The sequence below is a fragment of the Anguilla rostrata genome, chromosome 5 (genome assembly GCF_018555375.3).
Source record: "Anguilla rostrata isolate EN2019 chromosome 5, ASM1855537v3, whole genome shotgun sequence".
NCBI classification, from domain to species: domain Eukaryota; kingdom Metazoa; phylum Chordata; class Actinopteri; order Anguilliformes; family Anguillidae; genus Anguilla; species Anguilla rostrata.
The window spans coordinates 51500549-51519708 of NC_057937.1; the positions used below are offsets into that span (position 1 = coordinate 51500549).

At 44.2% G+C, this 19160-nt stretch overlaps 1 protein-coding gene across 4 annotated transcripts in view; it reads right to left on the reverse strand.

Moving 5' to 3' along the window:
• LOC135255607 (cGMP-inhibited 3',5'-cyclic phosphodiesterase 3B-like) overlaps nt 1-19160 on the reverse strand; it is a 45306-nt gene that overhangs the window by 9026 nt on the left and 17120 nt on the right. For 2 of the 4 annotated variants that reach the window (XM_064337024.1, XM_064337019.1), the window contains 9 exons: nt 7415-7465; nt 6948-7196; nt 6244-6377; nt 3851-3954; nt 3426-3636; nt 2729-2820; nt 1448-1638; nt 569-703; nt 132-243 (listed from right to left, as the gene is read on the reverse strand). In XM_064337024.1, the coding sequence (XP_064193094.1) occupies nt 132-243; nt 569-703; nt 1448-1638; nt 2729-2820; nt 3426-3636; nt 3851-3954; nt 6244-6377; nt 6948-7196; nt 7415-7465 (1279 nt within the window). The remainder of the gene's footprint in view (nt 1-131; nt 244-568; nt 704-1447; nt 1639-2728; nt 2821-3425; nt 3637-3850; nt 3955-6243; nt 6378-6947; nt 7197-7414; nt 7466-19160) is intronic. The other 2 variants (XM_064337022.1, XM_064337023.1) reach the window with 2 other exon arrangements.

The window sequence follows — 19160 nt, forward strand, 5'->3', positions numbered from 1 at the left end:
TTAAGGATGCGTCGAGCTTAGAGACCATCCTGCGTTGTTGAACGTAATTCAAGTTCAAGTTAATCTCTAAATCTGTAGGCAACACACAATCCATTTCCGATTATTTGAGAGAACATTAACATTGAACTTACAAGGTATATCCCGATAGCCGTTCTCAAGTGCACAGAAGTATGCCATGAACTCCCGCATGGGGATTTTAAATATCTCAAACAGGCCGGTGTCCTGGAACAGAGTGTACGTAACCTGGGGAAAGGAAACGGCACAGCAGAGCCCATTAAAATCCAGCCGCAGAACTGCGTGTACTGTAGGAGACAGCTACAGTACACAGTACACTCCACATGAGTTTACATGAGGCAACGTACATGATGAGGTAACAGGGGGCAGGCCAGAGCCTGACATACGGTATTAATATTACTGATATTATTATTGATTACTGCTGCTATTAGAACAGCACACAGACTGAAGCTGGTACGTGCATACGGTCAGTGTAAAAACAAACACAGGGCAGATATAGCATGTAGCGTCTATAAGCGTGTCTACAAAGCAAAGCTGCAGCAGCGGCACTGACATAGCTGAGGATTCTGCCCGTTTTCCCTCCGGTCCGCTCCACAAGGTCAAAGATCTGGAAGTTCCAGTTGTTGAGCGTCTCCATGAGGGTCTCCTGCTCCTCCAACAGGGGGTCCAAGGAGAAGTCCTGCTCGCTCTGAGACAGAGAGAGGGGGGGGGGGGGGGGGAGATGAAGAGAGAGGGAGGGAGGGAGGGAGAGGGAGGGAAGGAGACAGAGGGAGCGAGAGTTTACATTTCTTCTCTGATATGAAGCAACAGCTAGCACGTGTATCATTTTTCACATTCACCGTATGTACAGGCCTTACTTGTAATAAAGTGGCCATACATAACTGGGATTTGATATAACAAGGTCATCCTATTAAACAAGACATTTATTATCTATTTTCAATGTTACAGAACCCCAGTGATGCTCTACAGAGCAAAGACAGCTTCTTATAACAGGGAGTTCATTTATACATGTAGTTTTTTTATCAGTACTTTAAAACTTGTATTTCATTGTGGTTCATCCTCTGGGTGTGACAAGCATTTCTGCCAGTGATCCATCCTAAAGTACAAGGATTCCAAGACTTAAGGGAATTTAAGGGATTTAAGGGAAACATTCTTAAAATCAGCAGTAAAATCACTGGGCAGTCACAAACCAGCCTGTCTGCACTATATAAAAGAATAATCAGAGATTATTTTAAATGATTCGACCCACCCCCTGTTGACAGAGCTCAATCTCCTACCCTAAGGCAGGTGTCTCTCTGACCCCCTTGGCCAGAATAATACAGGCAGTCATTCATCCCTGCTGTAGTATCCTTTAAAATAGCAAATACCCGCTCTGGGTCACTTATAACATTTTAAATGTAATTAAATGTCTCAGATTTGGTATGGTACGTACTGTGCTGTGATTATGTTTGGCTGCGAAACAAACTTTCCCACGGGAAATAATAAAGGTTTCTACTCCTGACTGCACCTCTGTCTCCTGCAGCTGCTGCTGCTCCTGTTCCGCCTCCTCCAGGTCTGGACACGCCCCTCCGTCCAGCCCCGCCCTGTCTCGCCCGTCTGCCGCGTCCTCTGTCCCTTCGCCCGCTGTGGAGAAGGGCCGGGTCATCTCAGCTCTCTCGTCCGCGAACATCCACGACAAAGAGCTGCCTTCACCACCCTCACACGCCCTACGCCTGTCTCACCCCGCACCGTACGCTCACCTTCCCCCCAACACATCCATGACCCATCGTCTGATCACATGACCCTGTTAAGCTTCCTGAGCCTGCTGCACAGAGGCCGTCTGCAGCTACCCGGCAAAACAACGCTCCCTGTAATTAACAGTGTAATCTACCGTTCTCCAGCCACTCCGCTTTAGATACTTATCAAAACAAGCATGTCGGTTCCAAATGGATCTATTAACACATGATATTATCATCTCAGACAATTGGCCCTTAGTGAGAATGAGAAAGAGAAGAGCTTGGTTTAATGGTGATTGGATAATAAAAGGGTATTATACTGAATCATAATAACTCTTAGAGGTTATTAGAGAGCAGTGGGAGGGGAAGGCTGATATGTGCTGATATACGGCAGCTCACAGATTTTCATGCCTCAGCTTTTCCCACTCCCTTCCTGTCACCTCTGCCAGCTGAGAGACAGACACACGTTTCTGTCCTCCTGAGAGGACATTCTCTTCACGGCTGGCAAAGGTGACTTGAAGCAGGCGCACACAACTGAGTCACAGTTGTGCCAACGTATGTGAGACCTGTGCTGTCACTGCTTTTCAGCAAATTAATAAATAAATTTGGATTTTTTATTCATTTTTCCTGAATTGAATCCCTTATATTAGAAGATTGAGCGATTGACCTTTTACTGGTCTTTTGAGACCTGACTAAACATCCCATTATTGTAGACTATTCTATAATATGTTTGAGATGCTTTATTATTCATTAGGTACCACTACAGGTATTTAACAAATGAGAAGCGTGTCTGTACGCTTTTACATACAGATTCAATACAAAACCTTCAACAAATACAAAGGACAAAGGTCAATGACAATAGTTTGATGTATAACAAATGTAATTTGTAATTTACTTCATGTGGAGGGACAGGGTCACAATTAAAATGTGCCCCTCACAGGAAGTGAGTGCCAGGGGGCGTCCGTCCCAGGGGACCTGCTGGGGCATGCTGGGAGTACCTGTGTGTCTGAGCTCCGCCTCTGCAGGGGGCGGTGCAGGGCCCTCGGCCACCTCTGCGCAGGGCGTGCCCTTCAGCGTCGCTCGCCCACAGCTGAAGGGGAGAGGGGGGGTCACAGAGAGAGCTGTCAATCAACACCCAATACGCCCGTTCGCCGCCACACTCACCAGTGTAGCTACACACACATCTGAAGAGCCAAGGTCAGAAACCACCCGGCTATCACAATTAAACCTGCTGCAGTGAAAACTGGTTTATTTGGCTGAAATGTGATGTAAGCAATATAAATTAAAAAAAAACCACAAAGTGCCAGCGTGTAGAGTTCATGGGAAATGTTTTAAAGAGTAGGGTCATACGTAGAATTTCAATATTTACACAGGCAGAAACATGGCCATTCCACACCCGTTCCATGTATTTGAATTTTTTGAAAGAAAAAGCTGAACAAATAGTGCAGAACTTCCAGGGTTAATGAGTACCAGTATTAGGCCAGAGTACGTTGAGTTACTTGTAAATTAATTCCTCCTAATAATGTTCAAGGTGTTAACAGTCTCATCGATTTCATCCACAGTAATATACGCACGAGATAAGTATGAAATTTAGGTTTTGGGTGAGGCTGGCCTCCAGTCATTAACGGTAAAGTGTGTTTGTGCTGGTGTAAGAGGCCGGGCCCAGGACAGCGGCGCAGGGCGCGGGGGCAGCACCTGGCGCACAGGCTGGAACAGCGCAGCTGCTGCTGGACGTCGGGCGAGCTGAGGGCGCAGCCCGGCGGCTTGTGCAGGGTCACGCTGGGCTTGGTCAGGAAGTCGGCCGTGTCCGGGAACTCCACGGGGGAGGAGCGCAGCGCCAGGGAGGAGCCCGCGGCGGGGGGCGGGTGAGAGGGGGAGTTTACGGGACTCAGGCCGGGGGATGTACCTGCAGGTAAGGAGAGAGGGAGAGAGGGGGGACAGAGGGAGAGAGGTAGAGCGGGGGAGGTGACAGTGGGAGAGAAGGGGACAGAAGGAGGGAGAGAGAGTGGGAAAGAATGTCAGGGAGGATAATTCACATGTAATACACATTATTCGGTCCCGTTAATATACAGTATCTTTATGTGGGTCCACCCTCCACCCCCCCCCCCGCGCTGTCTCACCTGCCCTCCTGGGCCCAGCGTGGTAGGTCAGGCTGACGGAGGAGGACCTCTGCTTGGGAATGGTCAGCAGGTTAGCACTGGGTCCATTGGACAGACACCCCAGGCTTTAAACACAGAGAGGTCACACTGAGTGGGCAACCTGACGCTCGGCACACAAGCACACAGGGAACACGTGAAGCCTAATCAGCAGGCCACGCCCCTTATGGAGCCAGTGAAGGAGTGTGGTGTGGCCCCAGATCATGCCCACAACGTTTCTGTAACATGTTCTACAGCATTAGGTTACAGCCCGAAAGACCACAGCTGATGATGTCATTTGAAGGTTCATCTCCGTCCATATTAAAGCAGAAGTGGATACAGGCGTGCAGTGACAGAAATAAATGGAGCAAAATAAATCTGTGGCTGTACGTTAAACAATGGAAGATAATCAAATCAAATTTCTACAATTCAACAAAGGAAGAAATTACACTATTTTCCAGTTGTGGTTGGTGGAAAGAATAAAAAAGATGCCGTATGCAATTAAGATTATAAAATTTGAACTGAATAGGATATAATTATATGGGAAATGATACAATTACATAATATGATTACATAGAAAATCGTATAATTCAGCAGGAAAATATAATAGATACAGTACATAACAACTCCCTCTTGAGACCACGGCGGCCGAATCAAAGTGCGGCATTTGTTCCTCTTTAGATACATGAGAGAAAAAGGACTTGATGGAAGGGGTATGAGGAAAAACGAGCGAAACGTGAAGATGAAATTAGCACTGAATAAATCCAGCAAAATCAAAGCTGAGCGAAAGCAGAGCGGAGGTGAAGCTGGGCTGTGTGATCAGGGTCAGGCCATAATGCAGGAGCCACACTGAAACGGCACATCAGAATGGGCACGCGCAGGAGAGGAGACGCACGGCGGATCAGAGCAGAAACACAGAGAATCGCAGCGGACAAAAGCCAACTGCGGAGAAGCCGGACAATTCCAGATCAGAAAATCTGTCTAACAGCAGGAAGTTCCCTGGACTAAAAATGTAAAAAGGAAAAAAAAAAAAACTGCTGAATAAATTGCCCTTCAGCATTGACCAAATATTGCTGAACAGTAATTTCATAAAAAAGGGAGCCCAAGTGCGTCATCGAAACTTTAAGCAGACACAAAGGAGCACCAAGATCATTATCTATGCCAGCTCATCTCTATTATTCACTACTGCCACCCAGTGGACAAAATACTATATTACAGCCCAAAATTAACATAAAAATGAATGCGTATAAAAATGGAGTAACTGTTTAATCCACAAAAATAAAAAGAGTATGAAAATGACAACATATACTATAATTATTATACATAAGAACCTGCATGGCCTTTTATCTTCATTTCTCAGTTTGAAATGGCCATTCAAGGGTGGGGAGCTCCCTTTCAATTTTCTCCCCAATGTTGCCTCCTGGGCAGCGCTGAGAGGCGATTATGCCCTCCCCCCCCAAGGGGCACATTCCAGAACCAGTACTTATACTAGATTTCCAATCATAAAGCCCCACTAAAGTCTGTTCCTTGTTGTAAATATTCCCTGGGTTCCCCCAAAATAGCTAAAAATGGTCTGTAATGTCCAAATTTTCTGCCCATTTCTTCATTAGAGGTTTTTTAAAATAATATTTTTATTGGAAGAAACAGAGAGCATATACAAAACTGAAGATAAGTACGATTAAATGTAAACCATCTTCCATTTATTCATTAAAAGCATACTTTCTGAACATGTTACACGTGGTCTAGACCCCCATGTTTAGTTTTTTGTGATTTAGAGGTATCTGTCAGTCTGTAAACTACATTCTCCAGAGAAAAGGGCATGATAGAATACCTATGTGTGTGTATGTGTGTGTGTAGCCATGTCTTATAAGGAAACTGCAGTCACAAATCAAGAAAGGATATGTGTCTGCCTGTGTATGTGTGTATAATGTGTATGCATTCAAACCTGTGTCTGGTGTGTGTGTGTGTGCATGTATGTGTGCGTTGCGTGTATGCATTCAAACCTGTCTGGTGTGTGTGTGTGTGCATGTATGTGTCCGTTGCGTGTGTGCATTCAAACCTGTGTCTGGTGTGTGTGTGCATGCATGTGTGCGTTGCGTGTGTGCATTCAAACCTGTGTCTGGTGTGTGTGTGTGTGTGTGTGCATGTATGTGTGCGTTGCGTGTGTGCATTCAAACCTGTGTCTGGTGTGTGTGTGTGCATGTATGTGTGCGTTGCATGTGTGCATTCAAACCTGTGTCTGGTGTGTGTGTGTGTGTGTGCGTTGCCTGTGTGCATTCAAACCTGTGTCTGGTGTGTGTGTGTGCATGTATGTGTGCGTTGCCTGTGTGCATTCAAACCTGTGTCTGGTGTGTGTGTGTGGGTATGAGCATTCAAACCTGGTGGCACTGAGTTCAGGGTGGGGTCTCTTGTTGCTGGTGCGCTCCCAGCGGGAAGAGGGCGCCTCCGAGGGGGAGGAGGTGGAACTGCGGCGCAGCTGGGGGGTGGGCAGGCTGCTCCTGCTACCCATGCCCTGGAGGAGGGGGGGACCATTATTATTATTATTATTATTATTATTATTAATTAGACCATAATAACCTGAACATGAAAAAGTCTACAGGAATACATGCAATATAATATATAATAGACTTCATTCAAAACAACAATATCTCCCAATAATTTTCCTATGTCACCAGCTGAAGGACTTTTCTTATGATTCCCCAAAATTCAAGGACCCTTAACACTGTACAGCAGGTTATATATGCTATCATATATATTTTTGGACATCTAATTCACGAATTGCCTGATCAAGAGTCTCTACATAGTAGCTCACCAACTTTCCCAAAACAGCCAAATCTGTCTTTCCCATCAATAAAGAAAAATAAGAACGACTTCATTATGTATGAAAATTAATGCTGTCCCACAATCAGCTCTTTCAACCCCCACAGCAAACTCAACCTGTCTTGAGGAGAATGTTTCCGAAAGGTATAATTAAGAATTTCGCAATTAACAATGAAACTTCCATGGTAAGCTACACATGTGCTGGTGAGTTTGTTACTATAGTTTCACCGTCTCCTCCGCCAGACGCCCCGGCCCCTCCCACCTTGGGCGGCTTCCTCTCGCTCCTCTCGGCGGGGTCGTCCGCCTCGGCGCAGGGGTAAAACCCGGGGAAGGGGGTGAAGGGGTTGGGGCGGGGGCGGCAGGAGCCGGAGAAGGTGCCCATCAGGCGGGACACGCTGCGCAGAGAGGTGGAGGTGTGGGGGGGCAGCGAGGGGTCCGACAGCAGGTCCGAAACCAGGTTCCGCGCCTCGTTAATGACGGAGAGGTCCACCCCGTTCCCGCTGGCCGCACCCTGAATGCACATGCACACGTAAACACACACGTACATGCACACGTGCACTAGTCTCACTAAGGTGCTACACTAGAGCACTGGTGTTATACTTCAGTGACACTCAAGCAGTGGGGTTACAGGCACACACACACACACACACACTCTCTCACACACACACACACACACACACACACTGTCTCTCATATCCATTTACATGCAACTAGGCAACTAGCACTGACCTGAGACTGTGGCTTGTACCACTGTTTCAGATCCCAGTCCCACAGAATCATCTGGAAAAGAGAATTAAACAGGTCAAAGGTCAGGGGTCCGAGTACAGTCACTGCCATATATCAGATGTAAAGAGATGGGGGGGGGGGCAGGTACCATGAGCCAGGGGCTGAGGAGGGAGGCAATGTGTGGAAGGGAAAAGCTAAATTTCAAAGCTACGCTGTGGTCAGGCTAGCCCATGGAATGCTGTGTCTTTGGAATGCAGGTCTTTTTGAAACCTGTGTTTTACACTAATTCACTTTCTGATAAAAAATAACCATTTGCCCACATATATCAACTCAGTTATAACACAATAAATGTATGTCATTCATCATTTTATGACACCTGTAACAGAAGCAGGATGACACAGTGGGATTAGCTGGATGAAATAAGATACAAATGTTTTGGCGTTCTGATAAAAACAAATTTTTGCTAAAGGAAGGCTAATAATATTTTTAAAAACCCAAAGAGCTATTTCTGTTTTAATTTACTCAGCAAGCTAGCTAGAGCATAACATTGTGTTTTCAACTTTTCATTCAAATTAAGTGCTTTTTCTTTGAATTTCTACCATCTTTGAATGCTACCAATGGCTGTGTAAATATTTTATGATCCATAAACAACACACTGTCATGCACGGAACGACGATCGGCTTAAAGAAACAGGAGTAATTATTTTGTTGTGGTTCTAGTCTGGGTCATTGCCCCTTGCAATCTTAAAAAAACCTCAGAAATCTGCATTTATAGAACACTGTATTTTTTCCTGCATTTTGGCTCCGTTTCTGTGTAAAAAGAAAAGCTCAATCCTGCGGTAACGCTAGTTGTGTTTTTAAAAATGCGGTCCTGACATCCTCTGTGTTCCGTTATTCAGAGGAAGCAAAGTTAAAGCCTTCCTGAGATAGTCCTCAATTTAAAACAAGCATGCCATCAAATTTTGTGCCAGTTGCACAATATTTTGTATTTATGGATCTGATGAACAGGACATCAAATATCCAAAATCTTTATCATAACGTATTACATAAGATTTAACGTGTGACACAGCAAAGAAAAATAAAATAATGTAACATCACATTCAGTACATGTACCAGGAGCTGTTAATCACTGGTCTTCTACAAAATCTGATTCAGTGCGAGGGAGTTTCTTGGCCACGTAGACTTCAGAAGAAACTTTCAGTCTGGCTCGATGCTACAGAGCTTCCACCACAAGATGGCAGACTGGCGATGTGTGAGAAGACATCCTCGGCACCGGCTATACCCTCCACTTCCTCTAACGTGCGCTCAGCTTTAACTTTATTCACAAACTGAATTGGGCCAGGCTGTCGGGAAAGCAGGCTGATCCCAAATCAGCACGAGTATTTTTCACGCAAAGGAACGGGCCAGGCTTTGGGCAGAGTAAGCTGATACTGGCTCACTCAGAGTTTTATGTGCATAATTAACTGGATTAGGCTGTGGGTACGGTAAGTTGATCCAGATCAATACTGCAGGGTAGAACGTCTCCAGAAGCTCACAAAAGCTCCCTCTCTGAACCGTGTATACACTCTTCAGTGAATGTCAAATCATGTGCATAACTTCATACAAAAACAAGATGACAAAACAATTGTATTTAGGACATATGACTTTACGCATACTGCATATGTGGTTAAAGCAAATTTAAACTTGGGGCCTCCAGTGGCGTAGCCCATAGAGTGCTTTCCACATGCTCATTGCGAGTCGCGACGTCAGCGGTACGAGTCTGACCGCCGACCTTGGTCACATGTCTCTCCTTCTCTCTCCTCCTAGTTCTTCCCGTCTCTCTACACTATCCTGTCTAATAAAGCTGGAAAAAAAACCCCAAAAGTAAATTTAAACTTAAAAGTATCACCCAGTATATATAAATGCACATACATCCATATTGTGACAACAGGTACACTATACAACTGAAAGTATCAGAAAACCCCTTGGTCAGGGGCTGTTGTTAATGATTTGGGCTAGGCCCCGTAGTTCCAGTGAAGGCAAATCTTAATGCTACAGCATACAGTCACATTCTATATGATTCTGTGCTTCCCCAACAGTTTGGGGAAGGCCCTTTCCTGTCTCAGCATGACAATGTCCCCAGACACACAGCAAGGTCCATAAAGAAATGGTTTTGTCAAGAATGGCGTGAGAGAACTTGACTAGCCTGCACAGAGCCCTGACCTCAACCCCATCCAACACCTTTGGGATCAATTGGAAAGCCAACTGTGACCAGGCCTAACTGCCCAACCAGTGCCCAGCCTCACTAATGCTCTTCTGGCTGACTGGAAGAAAATTCCTGCAGCAATGCTCCAGCATCTAGTATAAAGCCTTCCCAGAAGAGCGGAGGTTGTTATAGAGGCAAGGGGTGGACCACCTCCTTATTAACGGCCACAATTTTGGAAGACATAAGTTGGATGTCAGGTGTCCACATACGTTTGGCCACGCAGTGTACATAACGAGATAAAACTATAAACTGCTGGTGTGCAGGCGAGATGCATGAGAACCATGTGACCTACGTCCATGACAGAATGTCCTGAGAGATAACAGGAAGACTGTGGCAGAGGGCATAAGCACGGGGAGAGCGGCCTAAACACGAGGAGTTTACACAGCACCCTTTCACTTAGCCGTGCCTTAACTGGCAAGCCAGGCAGACTCAAAGATGACATTCAGGCTCTGATCTTCCACTCAGAAAAAAACCTGAGCCCGAGCTTCTTTTCCTCTCCTCATCCTTCAGATCAGAAGACGCCCCGATGGTCAAATGGACGCCACGCAGAGCCTGTCATCCAGAGTCTGTTTTAACACTTCCCAGACGTTAGCAGGTCAAATAAGTGTTGCCATGGAAACCCGGCGAAGAGGAAAGCAAACAATGACACAAACACCATGGCAACTCCACTGACGAGTTTGTTTGTGAAGCGCAGCCCCTGGGCCCAGAGGGATGGGGGGGGGGCATTACCGAACTTACGTCGAACTGACGGAGAACATCACTGCGCACGTGCACACGCTAGCAAGCATTAGTCAGTCACTGCTTCCTTTATCCTATGACATCATTGACCTACAGCATAAACGAACCTGTGCACTGCACACAATTAATAGCCTATATGCGGAACCTGAGTTTTCACGATGATAGAAGCAAAGGCTTGTGTTACAAGTATCCCTGTTACTCAGATTAATGAGTAATAATAGCATTTGAGGGAATATAAATCATAAAGAAAGATTTATATCTGATGAAAATTCTCACATAATCCAGAAGGTCTGATACATTGCTATCAGATAAACATGTCTGTTTAACTGATTTTTTGTTTTGCATGCACCACCTGTTTTCAGACTGTAGAACCCTATGCAAATGGGAATGATGTCAAAATGGAGCAGCAGAAGAAGCTAATGCATTGCTGCTGGTGCAGGCAGACCGCAAGTTCCCACCTGATCAGAGGAGTCACTATTGCATAATGAGGAAGACGACACCTTATCATCCAAATGACTCCATCCCTTGACACAACTTCCAATAACGCATGACTTGGTGACACGCTCAGGGAAACAGCAGTCAGCACCAGTGTGCTCAGAATTCAAATCCCACCAAGACCAGGGAGCAGAAGATCATTTGTAAATTAAAAATGATTTACTGCAAGTTCAAAGTTCTGGGAATTTCAGAAATTCCTAAGTCCAAGCTGGCCGTAACTCTGCATATTTACTCTAATCAAGTTTCTGAACTTCAAACAGCAAGACATAAGTTAAAAGACCTCAAACTATAGGGATAGTGAGGGGCTGCAAGGGGTAGGGGTAGGGAAGGGGGGGCGCCCAGAGCTTAAAGCATTCTTGGGAAGAACTGGCGGGAGTATGGAAAATTCTTGGGGGGCAGGAGGCAGTCATCCTCGTACGGCTGGTAATGCTGTGCGTCTTTTCACACAGACCCATCACTTCTCTCCCTAGGCCAATCCTCTTGTTTTTGGGCTCCTGTTATAGGCAAATAACCGATAAAAAATAGCCCCAGTCTAATGACTTTCCTTCCATGGATTTCTCTACAGCTGGTAACTGCGAGGGGACCTGTGGAGGACCAGCCCAACAGGCTGGTGGTGTCAGGGGCTGTGCTGCACCAGCGCTGTGTGTGTGAACAACACGCAGAGATGTGAAGCCAGTTTTCCGCTCAAACAGCAGCACTGCTGGAAGCCAGAGCTGGGACACGCTGTAAAGGCAGTGGGGTAAAAGAGTCGAGTTCGAACCAGGTTTAAATAGCTTTTAAATAAATAAAAAAATACAAACAGAAACGGTATGTTCACTCCTTGTGGAATACATTTTAAAATATACTGAAATATATTGTCAGTACATTGCTACACAATCTATTGCCAAATGGCAATTTATCACTGATTTAGGAAAAGTAGAACATGAAAGTCCTCATATTAACCATATATTGCAACATATTCCATTACTGAAGAAACAGACTCATGACGGCCAGGTGATCCACGTGGTGGAGAGTTTTGTTATAACAGGGCGCTGCATGTGAAGGGGAACACAGGAGACAGGTGTGTGCGATTTGCAGAAAACTGCCCCATTGTTGCAAATCACATCTGTTTGTTCAGGTCGGTTGATTGACAGGGTGAGGGCAAAAGCTGGAATGAGGCGTTTGCTGAGATTGCACGTGAGCAAACCTCATTGGTCAGTTTTCAGCACAGGGGTGGCAGGTGTAACTCAAAACACAACAAAACTCAAACACAACCACGCAAAGCAAAACCAGGGGCCAGACAGTAAGCCTACCGCCAACATGACTGCGCCAAAAGCACACTTACACACAACAAGCACACTACTGCTACTGTTGGGCAGTGATTCATAAACATGCCTGGCAGAATAACGCTAAATTCATTTCATAGCACAAAGGCACACACACACACAAGTGTCTACAGCTGGTTCAGCAACAAACTGCAGCAAGCAATAAAAGTTACAGAACACAAAACACTCTGCTCAGTAATAGCATACAGCACTTATAGTACCCCTGTGAAGTGATTAACTTCAGACATGTTGAATTAGGAGCAGGGAGCACTTTAACAGGATTGGGGGAAAGGCTGTCAGTCTCAGTCTCTCTCTCTCGTCTTCCTTTCCTGGCGCTGTGATGGGGGGTGGGGGGGGAAGGCTTGCATAATGACAAACACGTGTTTTCAGGAAAAACAAAAATGGCACAAGCTGCTGAAGGTCATCGCCGTTACGTCAGAGATGAACTTTCGCCCACAATAGCATATTTCAAGCTCTGGATGCTGTGACTTAGCGCAGCATTGTGCTGCTCAGACACAATGCAACACTCAGGAGACGGAGACCACCACGGCCCTGGTGCTTATTTTAAATTTTAAACACTGAGAAATCTGTCCGCTCCCACTCCAGTGCAAAGTGCCATTATACTGCCATGTCACGCAGGCCTATCTGAGGCATAGTAATGTGAGGTGTCACGTGTAACAGGGTATGTTAGCCAGAAATTGTCTATGTTAGGCTGACATGCACTTTATATAACATTAAAATCTCATAACAATAAATGATTTCTACAAAAACAGTCACGCACAATAATCTTTCAATCTACAGGCTGTAGTAACATACTGAGATAGCACTGCATTTACACACCAAGAGTATCCGACAGCTCCAAGAAAGACGTGATGCTTTATGCTGCCTAAAATTTATGATTGCCTAAAATGTAGGCTATTTATAAACTGAAAAAGGCAGTCAAGCAAATCATCAACAGTAAAATTCAGTACTTATCCATCATTTCTAAGAAACAACCTACTCCAGCCTTCTTTGTACTAGGGCCAATGTAAAACATCTGCGAAGGGAAGTTCATAATAATTATCTGTGTCCCTCTATCTCTTAGGGTTGTCACAGTGGAGACCGACTAGCATTTAGCAGCAATATTTGGGGAGATAACCCATTCTCCAGAGCTTAGATAATCAACAGTGGGCAGGACTGCAACCATAAATATTACTCATGGATTCCCTGGCTCCAGACCGGAGTGATGACAAACAGCTTTGTTTTGTCCTCTCTCAGTTTCAGGATGTGATGAAAGAAATACAGACAAGTAAGCAGCCTTATCCTCAAAACATCTCCTGGCTCGACACGCCGGTACAGAGCTTCAGTCGTGGTTTAGTTTACATGTAAACTAGCTGGTCATTAACAAAACAGACTGTGTCTATACAGCCTACATTGTGCAGAGGCAAAACATCGCTGAAAAAACCTGATATAATCCTGACCTATACCAGGTGAACGGAGCTGGACTGAGGGCTCACACTGCTAAGGGCTATGCAACCAAATATTAGACTTCAGTGCTTCGATTCCCTTTTAAGTTCATCCATTAACTTAATTTTGCACAACACAAAAACAGCTGTTTCTGTAAAATGGTAAAACATACACACATGATACCATGAAATAAAAACTGACTGCACTTTTGTTTCATATTCATCGTTTGATCTCAAATCCAAATGGCCTCAGTATACAGCAAAAGGATTTAATTCTACTGTTAACATACTGGAGGAAAAGGTTGGATTTTATTTTTCACTAAAACCCCTTTTTAGAACCTTCATTGCGACTGGCTCTTGTAAAGAAGATAGAATGTCAGAAAACAGATGTATCCTGTCAATGTACATGGTAGTAAGGAAGAAATTAGACTCATAAAATAACCAGTCATGGATTTGAATGTCATGAGTGGGTGGGTCAATGTATTGATTGAGGTTTATAATGAGAGAGTAGGCACACAATCCCACAGGGATAATGCAGGGCATCTACTCAGTTGGTTAGAGTTGCTGACATGCTGTGTGGAGTAAAGATAATATAATGTACCAAAGATTACCTTTAAAGTAATCTTTAAATTTATATCAAAGCAAACACCTTCAAAACACCTTAGTTGCAACCGCAATTAATTAGTTTTTATTATAAATAAATGTTCAGTTCGACAGAGAGAATTTTGGTGAATGTGTTCTTCTGTCCTCTGTGTGCACAAGAACTTCCTTAAATTCAGTTTTAAATACGTAGCTTTCAGACGGAAGAAAGATGCTGAAAGTTCGATCTAAGAGAAGTATATTTCTCCCATGGCCCCACAAACCACAATGTTATGCGTTCTCATTTGAGAAACCATTTTCCTGCTTGTTTGTTTTGGTTTAGTGTGGAATTATTCAGCAAGTTCACCTCATAGTGCCGATATCTCAGACATACCAAAATGTACCTCTTTTTTTGTAGAAAATACGTTCACATATGTATCTTAGGCCGAGCTGCAATAGTCTTTAAATTTCATGCCGCCCTCTACAGGACTATAAAATATCACAGTTTTACCTTTGGAACATGGGCCCTGCTCAAGTTGACAGAAATGTTGCAAATTGTTTTTTAAACTGAAACCATGCTGTATTCAGCATACAGCTGCGCACCGCTGTTACCACGGCTGCTGATAGGACAAATTTTATATGCTGTGATGCCGATTCATCAATAAGTTACGGTTTCTGGCTACATCAAAATTGAAGCATAAAAAATAGGAGCAAACATACAAGATTGTATTCTTGTATTCACATACAACTCTGGCAAATGTAGAGAGATGTTTTCGTTTAGAACGTACTCAAGATATTCTTCACTGCAGTTCCTAGCATGCCCAAACAAAATGCCTGGGACTACAAATAGATGTAATCTGTTAAATAACAGCTGTATCACTTTGAAGTTTCTACCTTTTATCTTCTTGTCACACTGCAGATGGGTGTGTATCTTCATGTTTTCTGATCACTTCCAAACATTTAGGTTATTAGGTTATCAACAACCCTGACATTCCACCGTTAATTAAGGGAAAAAAGAAAAGGCTTCTTATGAAACAATAAGTATTTGCAGGAGTTTAACAAGACCATATCAAGCAAAAGTCCCAAAAGCCTGCCGTAATATCTTCTCATTAGTAAACCTGTCCCACCCTCTTCCTTGTTAGCGGTTATGCTAGGCTAAGTTTGTGGCTGGTGGTGATATCAAGGAGGGTTTTCGATTTAAACTACCAGTCAGACAGATGACTCTCATATGTGTTTATTTTGTATGCGCTAGCTTAAGACCTTTAATCTTTTTTCGTCACGCTACATGTGTGAGGGGGATCCCACAGTTACTATGACGATGAAGGACTCCGTGGTCATCCAGGGAACATCGAAGGAACATCTGATTCCAGCAGATGTCCTGCCACCCATTTCACTCGAGCAGCCCTTTTATCACGGAAGACAGACCGCGTTATCCACAAACCGCCACGCCAGGACTGCCCGGACGTCACACAGTCAGAGGACAGACGAGCGCTCCAGCGGCTACCAGACGATGCGTTTCTGTTTTGACAGATATTTTTAGTGTTGCTCTTTCCATACGGTTACTTGGAAATCTAATATTTGCATTGGTTTTAATCTCCGGTGATCTTCATTCAAGAATTTCCCCCGTCACCGTGCGGTTTATTTAAAGGCAGACAGATAAACAGAGAATGGAACGCAGGCATTTGGCCCTCTGACCAGCATCGTATTTCAATCTGTATAAACACCGCACGACTACCCCCTGCTCCACTTTTCCTCTATTATTTCTCATCTGTTTCATGTAAAAACAAACTGTCTGCTACATTCAATCTGTCATACAAGATATTTCAATTATATTTTTATTGATTACAGGCAAATAAAATACCGCGAATCATAAATATGGATCCTAAAAAGACAGCCAATCCTAATAGTGCGTTTATGTGAACACTACTACTCCTACGACTCCTACTAGTAATAACAGTAATAATAATAATAATAATAATAATAATAATAATAAATTAAATTCACATTTCTTTTATTTTTTTTGTAATCATGATTACTAAAAAAGAAATGTACCAATAAAAATAGAGGCATCTGGGGACAAGATCCAATCTGGTTGTTTAGTGAGATGTTCCACAGCACTCATTGCCAAGAGAGAGGTCGGATGCTTTATGCCGGTCTCTGACCATTTGAACCATGAGGGAATAGAGATGCATAATTCAGCAGAGCAAAGGCTCATGGGTAGAATGATGTACATAATTGCTGCTGTGGCTCCAGAAATATGAGGTTTACATGAGGCCATATGATTGATGGCTCCCACCCCCAACAAAACCTCACTTACGTCATAGCTTTTAAAGAGAGGAGGGGTCTGGGGACTGAGGTACGTGTGTGTGTGCGTGTGTGTAGGTGTGTGTGTGGATGTGTGTGTGTGCCTGTGTATCTGTAAATGTGCGTACGTGCCTGTAAATTTAGCGCGCGTGCATTTGCAAGAGAGGGTGGGGGGATGATTTGATGAAGTCGACCCGTGTGCATTTTTGCAAAAAAATTGAAACCTATAAACCGGGTGAAGCTGGAGACGGTTTTCTGAATGTCCACATTTAGTATTATTTACAGAGCGTCTCTCCTCGAACACTAAAGTTTAGCTTCTCATGGCAGTGACTAATAGAGCTTCATAGTTCTGCCCTTTACAGTGGGGTCTGCCCTGAACAGCTAAACACACAAACCTTCTTCTGTGGCAGCGACTGACGTCAAACGTCTCCTAGCAACAGCCTTTTGGTGTAAAAGAGGCGGTGCTGACACTGGTTTCAATCGAGAGGGAAAACTATAGGCAGGCAGAAGAGAGAGAGAGTTTCAGCACAAACCTGCAATATACACTTAAACGCAAACTCCAAAAGGAAGAGGTCTGATAGAAAAACTGACAACTGATGACCTTCAATACACTAAAAAACAAGTAATTTCCCCCATTCTAAACTCCAAAGGTCTCATTCACATTATTGTAAATATACTATGTTTATGTATAACTAACATATTAGTCTTTGTACAATAGCATCCATAGCATCCTGTAGCATCCATTAAACAGACTTAAAACTTCAAGACTGCAATTTGAATTTGGTGAATTAAAATGAAATGTATAAGTCTAGATTTCAATGCAGAGAGGACTCAAGAATGTCATACATTCACAAACATGCAAAACAACAGATTATATGTTTGTTCCTTTCAAATCTTGGCCATTTGTTGTAAATGGTCAGAGTATCCTAGCCTTCCTTCTTTGGAATAACTGTCTGGAACAATCCCCAAGATTCATTCAAGGACACTGGGCCACTCTATTACCAACCTACAAATGCAGTTCAGTCAAACAAGCCCGATTCCACGAAATGAATCTTTTCCTCAGAAGGAAGATGCAGGAAAAAGGAAAAGGTGTGGCTGGAAATGCAGAGTCTAGGCTGGAGGCAGGAGCTTTTTTAAAATGGGAAGGGAGCTTCGGTCTAAATAATATGTTTACCCGTCCCCAATTTGGCAATTCCTGCTGGTAAAAAGAAATTCATAAAATATAATTGTATACTGCAGATACAAAGCATTTATAATGTATTTATTTACCACTTATCTTTAATAATTGTAGTACAATTGTAGTACAAGTAAAATGATTTATAGTTTTACACATATCATACGCTATAGCCATGGATTGATCATTGGATGTCTGTTTAGAGCACTACAAGTCCATTCGCTCATCCCTAGCTCCAAGAAACAATAAGCAGATGGCATTTTTGTTGTTACCGAGCCTACTACAGGCTCTCACCTTTTATATATAATTTTGTATAGCAATATGGTATAGCAGGCCATGCAACCTAGAGACCTTAAGTTACATGGCCAGCATTCTAGTGATTAAAGCATCTGACCGTGGTAGGTTTAAATATCGCACATGTGGCAAACACAAACAGTAGGGTTAATCCAGTCCTGACAAGCTCTGTCAGCAAAATCACAACATTGCTTCCTTGACATGGAATGACATTTAAGATTGTTTGTTTTTGAGAAAAAAAAAATCATATTCTGAGAAATAATGGACTAGGAACACAAGACAAATAGTTTCAGAAACTGAACATGTTATAAGCTTATGAGAACAAGAACTTCAAGAAAGAAAAGGCAGGTATGTGTACTACTGCCTGACCAATCATATGCAACCCCTGATTTCAATCACTTGGTAAATGTTCAGTATTAGGCTGATTGTTCCGCCCATGAATCTGCAGGAGACGCATGCAAACAGAGTCTTCAGAGGGCAGGCAGTCCTCTCTTTAGTCTGAGCAAAGCGTGCTCCTGGCCTTCCCCATCAACTACAGCGGATTTGTCTGCAGCAGCTTCACACAGCAGAACCCGCACACAGAAAATGTGAAAGGGTCCTGGACCTCCACCGCTCCAGCCCAGCACGAACACAGGCGTGGCTGAGGACAAAAGCGGACACGGGGGGTTGGGGCGGTGGCCGCCGGCTCAGAGGGGAATGGTCTCCGCTACCTCCGCACCCCCTCCGCACAACCTTAAAAGGCAGGGGGCTTCCTTGAGTGCTTCGACCGGGGAGGAGGGGAGGGGGCTGATGAGAAACGTCACTAAGCAATGAACCCTTTCAGATAAACCAGGCAGAAAATCTGCACTCCGTTTTATTGAATGAGAAGTCCCGATGTTGCAGCTAATGAGGTGGTGGTAGAGGGTGGGGGGGGGGGGGTACATTGTGACGACCACGCCCACCTCCCATTGTTTGCCGTTCAGACTCACGCATCTTCCCTCCTTCTTCCCGCGCGGATCCCCTCGCACGCCACGAAAGGCCTCTTATCGCCCGACGCGATCGTTAAAAACTCCCGCCTATCTCACAGGATCTTTGAGCCCGGCCCGGAGAGGCCAGGCTGTGCCTGCGCTCGTGACAGTAATCAAAGCATTTCCACGCAGACGCACACCAAACAGGGCTGGGACCATCACGCA